The sequence below is a fragment of the Pan troglodytes genome, chromosome 17 (assembly GCF_028858775.2).
Source record: "Pan troglodytes isolate AG18354 chromosome 17, NHGRI_mPanTro3-v2.0_pri, whole genome shotgun sequence".
Lineage (NCBI taxonomy): Eukaryota > Metazoa > Chordata > Mammalia > Primates > Hominidae > Pan > Pan troglodytes.
In genome coordinates, this window is record NC_072415.2 from 59,226,663 (window position 1) to 59,242,601 (window position 15,939).

The following is a 15,939-nucleotide window of genomic DNA, read 5'->3' on the forward strand; positions in this document are numbered from 1 at the left end:
CAGATTTCAATGCAAACACATCCTATTTCTTTTTATAAGCCAGAGAGACGAAGGAACATAAAAGTTTTTTAATAATTTTTTTAAAAGTCCTTAAAAATAATATTCTACCATATTCCATAAGAAGGGACAGAACGATCTTCCTCTTCAGGAGTAAGAAAAGGCAATAGTGTTTCATTCGATCCTTCAGTTTAAAAATGAAGGAATGTTTTGTTTTTGTTTTAAAAAAGAGGGGAGCCCTCCAACTCAATATTGTCCTTAGAATCACTCTCAGAACATTTTTGGAACTCTCAGGTCCTAGCCAAGTTAGAACACAAGCACGAAAATTGGTCGTCTTATGTCAAAGTCAGGCCTGGCTTTTCATGAGGAAAAAAGTGGTAGGGTCAGGGGGGATGAGGAGTTTGCTTACTCGCTACAGACTTTGCTTGAATTTTAAAATCAATTGTATTGGTACAACCATTATGAAAAGCAGCAGGAGGTTCCTCAAATAATTAAAAATAGAATGACCATATGATCCAACCATTCCACTTCTGGGTATATACCCAAAGGAAATGAGGTATCTCTATTTGCACTTGCATATTCATTTCAGCATTATTAACTACCGCTAAGATATGAAGACAACCTAAGTGCTCGCTGACAGATACATGGAGAAAGAAAACGTGGTGCATATCCACAATGGAATATCATTTAGCCATAAATAAGGAGATCCTATCATTTGCGACAACATGGATAAACCTGGAGAACATTATGCTAAGTAAATGAGACAGAGACAAAAAGGGAAATACTGCACGATCTCACTTAGATGTGAAATCCAAAAAAGTCAAAATCATAGAATCAGAGCCGTACAGTGGTTGCCAGGGGGTGGGGGAAAGGAGATGTTGGTCACAGGGAACAAACTTTCAGTTATGTAAGATGAGTAAGTTCTGTGGACCCAGTGTATAGCATGGTGACTATAGTTAATAATACTGTATTGTACACGTGATATTTGCTAAGAGAGTAGATCATAAGTGTTCTCATCACACAAAATGGTAACTATGTGAGGTAATGGATGTGTTAATTGACTTAATTGTGGTAATTGTTTCAGAATGAATACATATAGCAAATCATGTCATATACTCCAAAATATACAATTTTTTATTTATTATGACTCATAAACCTGGGAAAAAAATCGATTGCACTAAAGAAGAAACTCACTGGGACCTAATCAATGTGGGGCTTGGAATCTATTTAAGTTCAAAGCAGTTGTGCTAGGGATGTTCACCAATTTTATTCACAGGGTTTGGCTCTAACTGTTTTACACAGTTTCTTCAATATGAAAGTAAATATAAAGATCTTGATCCAAATTTCATGATCCTCCTGGAGAAATGGTTGATTCCAGGGCTGGGGCAGAGAAAATACACGATGAACTGGAGCATCTTGATGGTCTCAAAAAAAGATAAGAGTAAACTGAGAGGGCAGAGGACACAACATGAGCTCCCAATGGCCAAAGCTGGAACAATGTGAGCAACAGAATAATAACAGTATTGGTTATAACACACAGAATAAAACAAGGATCCATGTGTCCAAACTGATAGAAATAAATAATTGAATAAGTAAATACACGAGGGAGAAGTGACAACTCTTCCTTATAGAATTCTATTAATAATGGCAGAAGGAATGAGAAAAAAAGAAAATCACTAGTAAATCAGTGATATATGCTGCAGGCAAGATCCATCAGTGGATTTCAAAATTTGTGGGAAAATTTGTAAGCAGAAACAGGATATTGGCATAGTCTTAAAGTATCTCCCCAAAATATATAGTCATTACAAAGAGAAAAATAACAAATTTACAGTAAAAAACCCTGGCATACCTCACCTTAGCAAAATGGTCAAGGTAAACCTCACCAGTAATATGTATCAATATCATGTATTTCCCAGTATGATGCACTGAGAAGGGCTCACCTCTTCCCAATCCTTGTCAATAATGCATGACCTCAATCTAATCATGAGAAAACACCAGCCAAATCCAAATTGGGGGATATTCCACAAAATAACTGACTAGTAGTCTTTAGAAGTGTTGAGGTCATGAAAGACAAGAAAGACTTAGGAGACATGACAAGGAAATTTAATATGGGATCCTGGGTTGGGTCCCAGAAAAGAATAGGCATTAATGTTAAAATTGTAAAATCTGAATGAGATTGTTATTAAAGTTAACAGTAATGTACCAGTATTAATTCCTTTATTTTGATAAATGTTACATGATCATGTAAGATATTAGCAAAAGGGAGAATTGGGTGAAGTATATATGAAAATTCATTTTTGTTTTTTTTGAGACAGAGTTTCACTTTTGTCGCCCAGATTGGAGTGCAATGGCACAATCTCAGCTCACTGCAACCTCCGCCTCCTGGGTTCAAGCAGTTCTCCGGCCTCAGTCTCCCGAGTATCTGGGATTACAGTCGTGAGCCACCATGCTCAGCTAATTTTTGTATTTTTAGTAGAGACAGGGTTTCACCACGTTGTTCAGGCTGATGTCCAACTCCTGACTTCAGGTGATCCACCTGCCTCGGCCTCCCAAAATGCTGGGATTACAGGTGTGAGCCAATGCACCCAGCTGGAAATTCTTTAAAACATCTCTATAAGTCTAAAATTATCTTAATGGAGGAATGGAGGGAAAGCAAGTTGCATGTATACTTGACAGAAATTCAAGATCTACACCTACAAAGAAGAATATAAAGTAAAAAGTATGTTATTCTTTTTTCTTTGAGATCTTTCAGTCTGACTCCCCAGAAGTAACCATTATTTAATAGTTGTGCATTATTGAAAAATTTAATGCATATTTTCAAGCATACATGTACATATAAACTACATGCTATAAAGTATTTTTCTTACTGGTTTATATATCATGGGTATCTTTTCATATAAACCCATGTAGATTGAATTCATTTAAAAAATAGCTGTAGAATACTGCATTGGATGAATTTATACTTTATTTAATAAGTCCCTTATTGAGGGATATTTTGCTTATTTCTATTTTTTGTTCTTAAGCAAGGTTGAAGAATATACACACCTTTGTGGAACTGCATATCTAGCTGACTTTCGCAGTTTCTAAAGTCAAATCACTCAAACATATTTTGCCTCCTTAAAATATTAATTATTTCAAAGTACAAGATTTATTTTCCTACATTCACCTTTGTGCCATAATGCTAGCCATGCTGATCTTTATCTACTAGTACACACACCCAACAAATAGCTCTCTTTTTCCCCCCGTGCTCAAAGCACTACTTTTTTTTCAATGGCTTCATCAAGATACAATTCATATACGATATACTTCACCAATCTAAAGTATGATTGAATGGTTTTTGGTATATTCACAAAGTTGTGCAAATATCACCACAGCCTAATTTTGAAACATTTCATCACCTCCCAAAATAAACTCTGTGCCCATTAGTAGTCACACCTCATTCTGCTTCACACTCCAGCCCTAAGGCATCTACTATCTACCTCTATAAGATTTGCCTATTCTGGACATTCCATATACATGAGATCAAACAATAAGTGGCCTTGTTACTGGCTCCTTTCACTTAGCATAATGTTTTCAAGGTTCATCCATGATTAAGAATGTATCAGCATTTAATTCCTTTTTATTGTATGATGCACTGAGAAGGGCTAGTAGTATCTCACATGGTATCTCACATGGTATGGATACACCACATTTTATTTATCCATTTGTCTTCTGATGGACACTTCAGTTGTTTCCATTTTTGGCTATTGCAAATAATGGTTCTATGAACATGCACATTTTCAGGTAGACATATGTTTTCAATTCATTTGTATGTAAACCCAGAAATGAAATTTCTCTGTCATATGATAACTCTGTGTTTAATTACTGATGAACTAAAATGGCTGCACCATTTAACATTCCCATGAGCAGTACATGAGGATTCTAATTTCTCCACATCTTCACCAACACTTGTTATTATCTGCCTTTTTATTCTGGCCATCAAAATAGATGTGTGAAGTGGTATCTCATGGTTTTGATCTGCATTTCCTTAATAGCCAATGATGTTGAGTATCTTTTGATGTGCTAATTGGCCACTTTTTATATCTTCTTTGGAAAAATGTCTATTAAGACTTTTCCCATTTAAAAAATGCAGTAAAAATTTTATTGCTAACTTGCATCACAGTCCAACAAGATGCTCAGTTGGCCTTCCGTGAGAGGATCCAGGGATCCAGAAAATGTTATCCTGTGGGAACTTGGAATCTCCCACTGGGTCTCCTGCAACCAGCCAGCAAATGATGAGAAAAGAGAAGTGTGGAAGACACACACAAACCGCGCCCCCCCTCAAAAACAACAACAAAAAAAAATGGCCAGGCGTGGTGGCTCACGCCTGTAATCCCAGCACTTCAGGGGTTTGAGGTGGGTGGATCACCTGAGGTCAGGAGTTCGAGACCAGCCTGGCCAACATGATGAGACCCTGTCTCTACTAAAAATACAAATATGAGTAGGGCGTGGTGGTGCATGCCTATAGTCCCAGCTACTTGGGAGGCTGAGGCAGGAGAATTGCTTGAACCCAGGAGGCAGAGGCTGCAGTGAGCTGAGATCATGCCACTGTGCTCCAGCCTGGGCGACAGAGTGAAAACGCTGTCTCAAAAAAAAAAAAAAAAAAAAAAAAGTGTGGAAGACAGCATTTCTACCTACATTCCACTGACTTAGAGCTAGTCATATGCCCCCCTCCTAGATGCAAGGGAGCTGGAAAATGTTGCTTTGCTGTGTAATCAGGGAGAGGAAATGGGTTTTGTGGAGCATCTGGCCAGTCTCTGCCTCACCTAAAGTCTTTGCCTCACCTAAAGTGGGGTGCCTGGCACATGCCTGGCATTCAGGAAAAGCAGCTGGTTGACAGGAAGCCTGCCAACATGACCCCCATTTCTTTGTTCTTGGTGGTCACTCTGGTTTGGCTTATTTCTGGGGCTCCTGGACATGCCTGACCTTGGGAATTCCAAGGTCAGGAAGCACCCTGGGAAGAGGGAGTCCATCTTTGGGGTTCAGGTACACGCTGTGATGTCAAGTAACTACCCAGATGTTCCCAGACAGATTAGAAAATCCTCCAGATGTTGCTGCTCACCTGTAGTTAGTGACTGCTGGCTGTTGTGATCCCTACCTCTCCATCTAATATCACACCACTCCTCCTCCTGCAGAAGCTCTTTCTGCACTAAAGAGCTCAGAGACAGTTCCATCTTCTGAACTAACACCTGTGGTCCCAGACTGTCTCTCCCACACATGGGCAGCATGGCATAACTGTAATAGCTAACCTTATCAAGCACTTGCTTCATGCCAAGGATCCTACCTCATTCATTTAATCCTCAAAAGAACCCCAGGTGTCCAATTCTCATTATTATTTGTCTTTTTGGTTCTGGCCATCATAGTACAGAAAAGGTAATTGAGGCCCAGTGAGGCAAAATGACATACTTAAGGCCACAAAGGTCACAAGCCACAGAACCAGTTCACAAAATATAATATTTGCCCATTTTAAAATTCCGTTATCTTTTTATTATTGATCTCTTCACATATTATAGATACTAGTCCCTTATCAGGTGGATTATTTGCAAATATCCTCTCCCATTCTGTAGATTGTCTTTTTGCTTTCTTAATTGCATCCTTTGAAACACGAAGTTTTAAATTTTGATGAAGTCTAATTTATCTATTTTTCTTTTGTCACTTGAGTTTTTGGCATCACCTAAGAAGTCTTTGCCTAACCCAAAGTCATGAAGGTTTAATCATATTTTATTCTAAAAGTTGTATAATGTTAGCTCTGACATTTAGGTCTATGGTCCATTTTGAGTTAATTCTTGTGTATAGAATGAGTCAGGGGTGACAAATAATTATTGAACACCTATTATACACCAGACACTGTGCTGGATACAAACAACTCAGTGACAATGACACATGACCATTTTTCACTTTCATGCCCTCTTTGAAGAAGCATAACACCTGGAATGTTTTCCTGCCTGAATCTCTCCTTTGAAAAATATTACCCAGCTCAAATTTCAACTCCTTTCAATGAAGACTGCCACAGTACCTCCCCTTCTTCCTAAAAGTTTTTCTCTCTCACTTTCTCTTCTGACAACCCACAAGTTTGGTTCTGTAGCTTTTATAAAATTGGTTATATGTTGAATTGTATTTTAGTTGTGTATCTGTTTTAACTATCCTGTAAGTAGGTACTATGCCTTCTTCATTTTTACCTCTTATACCATGGTAAAGTAATGTAAAACAAAAGTTTTAATAATATTCTGATTGCTGTTATCATCACTAGAATAAATGCATGAAAAGTTGACCCCCAAAAGCAATTGTCAAAAGTGACAACATGTGAAAGGAGCTGTTTTAAGAGTAACAAATTTCAGCTTTTCAAACTTCTTGGATATGACAGCAAACCTACTAAGATAACTGTTCCCATGTTATGTAAGTGTTAAATTACCTACCCCAGCCTTTAAATCTTCCAGAAAAATCTTTAAGGGACATTTCCATCAAGAACTAATACCATTATTCTACTCTCTGTCTTCATGAGTTCAGTTGTATTAATTTTTAGCTCCCATAAATAAGTAAGAACGTGTGATGTTTGTTTGTTTGTGCCTGGCTTGTTTCACCTAACAAGAAGGATGGTTACCAGAGGCTGCGAAGGGTAGTTGGGGCAGGGAGGGGATGATTAAGGAGTAAAAAAATATGGTTGGATAGAATCAAGAAGATCTAGTATTTGATAATAGCACAACAGGGTGATTACAGCTAACAATAATTTATTGTACATTTTGAAATAACTAAAAGAGCATAATTGGATTGTTTGTAACACAAAGAAAGGATAAATGGTTACCCCATTCATCCTGATATTACTCATTGTACGTGGGTATTAAAATATCTCATGTACCCTATAAATATATACATCTACTATCTACCCATACAAATTTAAAAAAGAATACTCTAATACCATTATATACAAACAATATGTATGTATATCTTTGTATTATTTATGTACGTGTGTGTACAAAGGGGCATTTTAACACTAGCTCAGTAAAGGCACAAACATTGTACAAAACAATTGACTGAAGATAGTTTTCAATATTATTTATCCATCAACTATTGAGTCAAATGAATTTGAGATCTAAGTTAAAGAGTAAACACCACACAGAATCTTAATAATAGAACAACCTAAAAAGGATGGGGTGGAAAATAGAAACATCTCTGAATTTAAATTTTGTCACATGAAAATCAGATCAGAATATCCTATAATACATTTCTGAAGAAACTAAATGTCTGAAAGCAGATTTAAAAGTTTGTAAACAAGGTCTAAAAGATTATTAATAAAAGCTATGAAGTCAAAAGGTCAGCCAGTGATATAGTCCAGAGTTAACAGTATCTTAGAATTCCATATAGAATGATAATAATAAGTGAACATGACTTGATGAAAATAAATTTCATATGGATGGCTTTTACTCTTCAGAAAGTTACAGTTTAGAAGCAAGCTATCTGTAGGGCACAGTGGCTCATGCCTGTAATCCTAGCACCTTGGGAAGACAAGGCAGGACAATCACTTGAGGCCAGGAGTTCAAGACCAGCCTGGGCAATATAGTGAGACCCAATCTCTACATTTTGGAGTTAGGTGGTAGAGTCAGTCCTACAGAAAGATTCAAAGTTATTTGATGACCACAGGGCAATATAATTTGGTTCCTTATGGTTGCAACTAGAATAAAAGTTAAATTGTTAGGAACTAGGGAAACAAAGCTTATATGGTACAGTAACAATATTCCTCATTGGTTATAAATATTCATATGGTTATAGTTTAAAAAGCATTCATAACTCATTTATTATCTTTGTTTCATTTTCTATATTCAGGTTCCATATTTGGTTATATATGACCAAACTTCTCTGAAAGTTCAGTTCATTTTTATTAAAAAAAAATCTGTTGAAAGATTCTCCTTTAACAATTCTCTCCTGTCCCTGTTAGTCACTGAATTAAATTGTATGTAATCCTGATCATACAAACACCAAAGCAAAGCCAAGTCAATGGAACTTTATTTGCTTTCTTAAACTCCCTTACTGCCCCTGTAGTGGCATTCTCTCCCCCCACAGGCTTGAGTACAATTTTTGTTTTATTTCCCCTTAAACAGCCAGGGCAGTTTCCTCATTATCTGGAACTCCGTTGAAGGTTTCAGGTTTCCCTAGAGATGTTCAGACCAACATAGTTGCACTAAAGTACTAATACTAATGTTTTTGGAACTTGCGATTTGCTTTCTATGTTGTTACTCAACTGATTTGTGAATTATACAGTATAATGAGGATAAACATTTTCTTAATAAACTTAGAAATCTCTAGGTAGACTGAAAGTACTCTATGTACTACAGTGAGAAGAAAAACATGTCCTTATTTTTAAGTACTTATTCAAACTCTGCTAATACAGTACATTCAGTCTTGGTGTAGAAACTACACGTCGTGAGACTCTGTCTCAAAAAAAAAAAAAAATAGTACACATCTAGGAATCCACTGCTGCATTAAGACCTTCTCATTTTCCTTTTTCATCTTTTACCAACAAGTGGTTTAAAGCATTAGTCCAGGACACAGAATTTTATGTGGTTACTGGCAAAGGTACTTAAGTAAAACTTCTGCGAAAGAAAAGGAAGGAACATGTTCATTTTCCCAGTTAATGACTAATGTAAAAGAGAAAATGGTTTCAAATGTGTAAATCACTTATACAACAGTATTTTGAGCAATGGGAATGACCAACAAAACATTGAAGTATCATGAAAGAACATACAACGGTGCTTATTTTTAAGGTTACTGCTGTTTGTTTAATCACCTTTCAGGTCTCTATCAGGAGTGATTCACAGTCATCTCTCCTACTGAATCAGTGCTAACCATTCTCTTCAATTAAATCTGAGAAAAGGCAGCAAAATTCAAGTTCATAAACCCATTTGAAAAATGTTATGATTTACAAAGTCTCATACACATAAATGTTAAGAAAAAAAAAAAAAAAGGATTGTCAATGACAGATTCCAAATGGAATTTTCCCACTATTTCTCGGAAGCAGATGCTTTAAGAAATTCATTTTTACTTGGTGAAAATTTTATACAAGAAGAAAATATTCAATCAGTGACTCTAAAATCTGTAAACTTCAGTAGCAGAATTCACAGGACTGTTACAAATTCAAATTGTCCCATCATGGCATAATTACCTCCATGATTGGCAAATACCAGTAAATATGACCTATTTCCTCAAATATTAATTTTATAGATCTCTGATTAAAGAAGAATGCTACTAAGGCAACATCAGAACTTCAGAACTATACATATTCAACACATTTTTGTGGAGTAAATGGCACAGGAATACTACATAAATCAAATAATAATTGCTTATAAATAACAAAACATTTGCAGATGACCCAAATTCAAGTTTTTGGTAAACACAACTCCTCATTGCCACCCTGGCCCCGATAGGGTTTCTAAACAGTTACTAGATATATTTTTCTTATCACAGGTATGGCAAGTGTAGAATTAAGCGAGCTGTTATGCTAATTAAAAAATTAGAACATTCAACTTAACAGGAAAATCTTAAAAGATACATTTTGGAATTATAAACTTAATACCTTAAGGGGATGACAGATTGTGACATCACATACCCACACACACATGAGAAAAAAACTAACACCAGTCAGGCTGTGGCTGCACACAGCTATCTTTGTTTATCATTGACTGATATCTGGACTGGGTACTGTTCCCACAGTCTCATATCAGGACAACCATTTAGAAATGAAACAAACCACAGGAAAGAAGCAAGGCAACTCTACAGCTGTCTGGTATGCATCATCACTGCAAACTCAGAACTAAAGAGTTCTCTAATAAAGTTTCTAAATACCAATCCACTATGTTGTTGTCCGGAGATTTAGAGCTGTCCTTATTAGAACTTGATGAACTTCTCCTGTGGTTAATGGCAAGATAATTTTTAGCATCTTCATCAAAGCCATATTCCAAAATATAAGAAATGTCACAGGTAGTCACACTACTTTAAGAAAATTTATAACACATTCTCTTTCCTATTATTATATTATGCTCACCCCTGTGCTGTTTCTATTCTATTCCATCAGCATCCTCTAAGGTCAGGTGATGTCTTAGTGCATTTTCTGTCGGTTAGAACAGAATACCTGAAACTAGGTAATTTATAAAGAAAAAGGAATTTATACAGTTATGGAGGCTGGGAAGGCCATGGTCAAGGAGATGCAGCTGGTGAGAACCTTCTTGCTAGTGGTGACTCTCTGTGGCATCCCAAGATGATGCAGGGTATCACACAGTGCATGCTAACATGCTAGCTCAAGTCTCTCTTCCTCTTCTTATAAAGCTACTAGTTCCCCTCCTATGCTAACCTATTAATCCATTAACTCACTAATCTATTGATCCATGAATTCATTAATCCATTTATAAGGGATCCAATCACCTATTCAAGGTCCCACTTTTCAATACTGCCACACTGGCGATTAAGTTTCAACATGAGTTTTGGATGGCACATTCAACCGTAGCAGTTGGTAATAAGCTCTTCGTCATTAAGGTGGATGGAACAAAGGCCACATGTTACTGCTGCTCTCTTCTGACCATGTCTGGTAAGACTGGAGTCACACCCTGATGAGAGCAGAGCCAATTAGATTCTCTTTCTCAGGAATTGAGAATGAGGACTTTAAGACTTTAAGACAGCTAAAGGCACTGCACTCACAAGGTTGGAGGGAAGAAGAGGAAGGGCTGGGGTTGCTATTTTAGGTCCAAGTAAGCAAACAGATAAACCTGGATGGTAGAAAGCAGCAGCAGAATAAAGCAGAAGCAAAAGGAAGCAGAGACCAGAAACGAAATGACCCCCAAAATAGGACCCAATGGCTTTTCAATTTTAGGTTCCAGATCTCTGGGAAATCCAGGTGTACTTGCTCCCCTTAAGTTCAATAAGGAATCTTTGCATACTTCCTACAAAATCATCCCTGCTTTTGTTTTTGTGTTATTAGCTTGAGTGGGTTTCTCAACTCAGATATAAAGATTCTTAATTATGTACAAATTATTGGTTTAAGGTTGATTTTCTTCAACCACTTGTTAACAATCATTTACAACTTGTTCCCTTGATTTGAGACACCACTCTTCTATTTGCATATTAGAGGTTTCTTGGGCAGCAAAGATTTTCAGCACAGTAAGATCTTGAGAAGAGAGGGGTAATGCTATTATAAATTTTACAATGAAATAATTTATTTATTTATTATTTTTTTGAGATGCAGAGTCTTACTGTGTCACCCAGGCTACAGTGCAGGGGCATGATCTCAGCTCACTGCAACCTCTGCCTCCCGGATTCAAGTGATTCTCCTGCCTCGGCCTCCCAAATAGCTGGGACTACAGGTGTGCACCACCACACCCGGCTAATTTTTGCATTTTTAGTAGAGATGGGGTTTCACCATGTTGGCCAGGCTGGTCTTGAACTCCCGACCAAGTGATCCATCTGCCTCGGCCTCCCAAAGTGCTGGGATTACAGGCGTGAGTTACTGTGCCCGGCTGAAAGGAAAATTTTATTGATGAATAAGGTAACTACTTACATAATCTGGTAGAGGAACATCATTAGAACTCAGCGAACCTCTCAAGGACTGTGTGGCTTGTTCCAGAACTTTGTTGTGTTTTTTAGACAGCAAAGAAAATAAACTGGAAAAACAAACAAAAAACCAATTATATTAAAGGAACTGTTTTCTTTTCTGTCTTCTGTGGAAATATATAGTTCCACAGCATGTCAATTATTCTAAAATATACTTGTAAATGATTCTTTCTTCATGCCTGTGTTAACAGCAAGATTAACAATATTATTTATGTAAGAAAAAAGGAGTGGGGAGGATGTTTAAATCATAAGAGTTCTAAAAATTTTTTTAATGACAGTTTAAAATTATGTTTCAAACACAGGAGCATTTTTCATAAGATTACTATAGGGAAAAGAATAGTGGAGAAAACCTGAGATGTAGACTATGACTAACTCATAGTGCAATCTACTACAAGTCACTTGAGCTTGTGTATTTTCTCATCTTCTGAAAAAGTGTGTTGGACAAGATTATTTCTCTACTGTCATACAGAGTCTATGGTTCTGTATTATAGCTTTATTTCTCAAAAATAATGATTCAAAATGTTTTATAAGATTTCTGCTTCTGGCCATGACAGATTAACTGATACTGGACTAACTCTCCCGCTATCACTAACTGAAAACTAAAAAAAAAAATGACACAACTGTTTTCAGATGTAACACAACATGTGAAGTAAAGGATTATAATCCCTAACAAAAGGGAGATGAAGATGAGTCCCATAATGGTGAGCTTCTGTCTCGAGGAACATTGCAGACTATGGTCCAGGAAGGTGGGACCCAAAGAGTACACAGCAGTGTTGTGCTGAGCTAAGGCAGAGAGAGGAATTTAATACTGCTGTGGCAACTGCATTTTGCAAGGCGGAATACTAGAGAGGAGAGAATTTCCAGAAAGCAGGTCCAGAAATCCAAGTGTCTTCTTGAATGTTTGTATAAATGTTAAGCTGTAATGTGCAGAGCAAGACTCCACAAGGTGTGGCAGTAAACAACTACCCAGGAGCTGTAAATTAAACAGAGATTTTGGGGACCATAACAGACTGAGGGATATTGGAGCTCCAACCAGCCAGAAGATAAAAATCAATGAACATGAACATTCAGTTGAATTCTTAGAAAGGCCATGCTTTAGGAGTCAGGCTATTCTACTCTAGAGTGCAAATTACTTTATTCTAAGAGGCACCCTAATAGAGCAAAACAAACAATCTTCAAAGAATACAGTTGATTTACATTAAATATAAATGCACTAAACACTCCAGTTAAATGTCAGAGATTTTCAGACTGGATAAAAAAGCGAGACCCAACCATGTGCAATTTAAAAGAGACACATTTGTAAATTTAAAGATACAGACAAGTTAACAAAAGGATACAAAAAAGACATACTATAAAAACATTAATCATAAGGAAGTTGGAATGGCCATGTTAATTTCCGACAAAGTAGGCTTAAGAACAATATTATTATTACTAGAGATAAAGAGGGAGATTTTATAATGATGAAAGCCAGTTTACCATGAAAACATAACAATCCTAAATACTTATGTGCCTAATAAAAGAACTTCAGAGGTATGTATTATAATTATATGATCCCAATATTAAATTTATTGTATCAAATAAAGAAAGGATTCTTCTTTGGGATAGATGGCAGCTTAAAAACAAAGGCAATTCTGATTCCATGTACTTCCCATAAAAATCTGAAGTATGGCCCGTAGTATTTTTTTATGCCAAAACTTCACTGTAGTATTTAGTAATCCCCTTACAAATAAAATATTTAAATATCAATTTAGGAAAATCTGTAATTATTTCAGATGGTTTAAAAAGGATATCCATTGAAGACAGGGCCACTAAGTAGTCTTTCTAGGTTAAGTTTCAACTCATATCATCAAGGAAAAAAATTCCTTAACATTTATTGGTAATGTTAGATGTTGTACAAAACAAACGTAACAGAGGCAATGAATATTATTTACGTTTATACTTAAATAAAGTGGGAAGAAAAATAATTACATGAAGTAATTACTGAATGAATAAGTATGAAATTTTATGATACTGGTTACATGCTGAGGATATATCTGAACGAACGATTTCTTTGAAATGAAACACTCCTGAAATGAAATACTCTAGTGAAGTTTCATGAAGGTCACCTTAGGCCCTACACAATGTCTTGAAAAAGAAGAAAGAGTTATCTGTGCAAGAGAGAATAAAAGCCACTTCCAAATAGAAGGCAAAGCACAGAGGCAAAAGTAGGAGAGAGCAAGAAAATTGGAATGGAGGTACTATACAAGAAGTAGAAAACAGAATTCAGTACATAAGAGCACACACACTTTTTTCCAATCATTTTATTTTTCTGGGTCTTCTCCATTTGAGGTTTAGTTTTGCTTTATCTTTCCTTTTTAAGGTTAACAGTAAACACCATACTTTCCACTCACCGTTATTCTCATGACCCACTGATAACTAATATTAAGTTTATTGTGTATGATTCCAGAAACGTTATATGCATTAATGCATGTAAACAAATGCATACTGTATACATATATATCCATCTTTTTTATTCCATGAAATATATACTATGCTGTACCTTGCACTTTGTCTATCTAACAATATATTCCTTCATTCATTCAACAAACACGAGTGTTTACTGTTACTTGATATCAAAGGATATGGATATACCGTAATTTATTTAGTCCATTATTAATCACTCACTGCAATTGTTTCCAAATTTTTATATTATAAACAGCATTGAAATGAACACCCTTGTAAATAAGTTTTAGCATGCCTGAGTGAGACTATCTTTCGGATAAATTGCCTGAAGCAAAACTGCTGAGTAAGAGTAACTGAACATAATACTGAACTGCATTAGGGGGTCCATATTTTCAAGTATGTAAATTATTTTGCAGGAGATGCAAAAAAAAAAAAGGTAAAAAAATTGGGATTGTTTATAAGACATGTTTACATAGAAATGCATACAGAAGGAAATCAGTAATACGCTTCTAATTAGTTGCAGTATATTTTCTGGAATAAATGGAATTTCAGAAATTTTTTGAGACTAAAAGAACTTTGGGTAGTCAACTCTTGCACAAGGTGTGGCAAGACTCAAAAACATAAATTGGCTACCCAAACAAAAAAAGAAAAGCAATAAATATGCCTGAAAGAAGTGAGCTTCTTGGTGTTAGGAAGAAGAAGTGGAACAAGTGAAGCACAGCAGCATACTTTGCTTAGTTGAAGAAAAAATAAGAACTCAGGAGGTGCTTCCTGAGTTCAGCAAACCTGGGATGTTCATTCTCACATTCCGTGTGTGTGTGTGTGTGTGTGTGTGTGTGCCTGTGTCCCCTATTAGTGCACTATCAGAGAACAATAGAGGTGATCTATAGTAACTCTCATTATCAATTTAAGAAAATTATTAAACAGTCCTAGGGACCAGAGCAAAAAACACTTGAAACTGTTTCTTTTAGAGAAGAAAGGCTAGTTTGTTTGTTTATTGATTTTAAAAGAGAGTATGAACACTCTGTTTTGCTTGCTAGTAGGACACCAAACAAGGAAGTGAGCTTCAATTCAAACATGAGATATTTTGGTTGAGCATAATGGAAAATTTTACTACTAAGGACATAAATGTTGAAATGGTATACCCCAAGAAGCTGTGGATACTGCTTCTAGCTATCTTTAAGAAATTCTCTGTAAGAATAGATCATTTGAGGTCACATTCAGCTCTCCATCAAAGAGAAACAGAGAATTCACACTTACTTTGTTACTATCATACAATTTAACAGGCATTTTACTAAAATCTTATAGCAAGTGCTTTCAAAGTTTTATTTAAACATTATAATTTTGACTTTTATTTAACATTTTTAAGGCAAAATGTATACGAGACATGACTTGCAAACTGCTTAGTGAAAAGAGTAACTTTAGCTTAAAGCTTTGCATTCAACGTACTTACCCCCAGCTTAATGCTAATCAGAATAAGGAATAAAGATATATGATGTTTGTATGTAAATGGATAAATTTGATTTTAAAAATCAGTCTTAAAAATAAAAATGATCTTTAAGTTAGCTTAATATTCACTTAGCTGGGATCTATTTGCTAGAATACTTTTTAAAAATTTGAAAAAGACTAGTTTTTCTTTTTGCATAAGAATGTTCATTACAAATTTAAAAAATGAAAACAGCCAAAACACTAATCAAGAACAGAATGGGTAAATAAACTGTGGGATAGTTATACAAGGAAATATTATACAGCAATTTAAAATTATCTAATGCTACATGTATGAATATGAATAAATCTCAAAAACAATGTTGAGTAAAAAAATAAGCAGGAATCCTTAGAAAATATGAACACGCTGATTTTATGTTT

The 15,939-nt window shown here is 35.8% G+C and overlaps 1 protein-coding gene across 50 annotated transcripts in view; it reads right to left on the minus strand.

Moving 5' to 3' along the window:
• Nucleotides 1-15,939, minus strand: part of DYM (dymeclin) — a 411,382-nt gene that overhangs the window by 104,514 nt on the left and 290,929 nt on the right. For all 50 annotated transcript variants that reach the window (XM_001151222.8, XM_009433974.5, XM_024350839.3 and 47 more), the window contains one exon: nt 11,579-11,681. In XM_001151222.8, the coding sequence (XP_001151222.1) occupies nt 11,579-11,681 (103 nt within the window). The remainder of the gene's footprint in view (nt 1-11,578; nt 11,682-15,939) is intronic.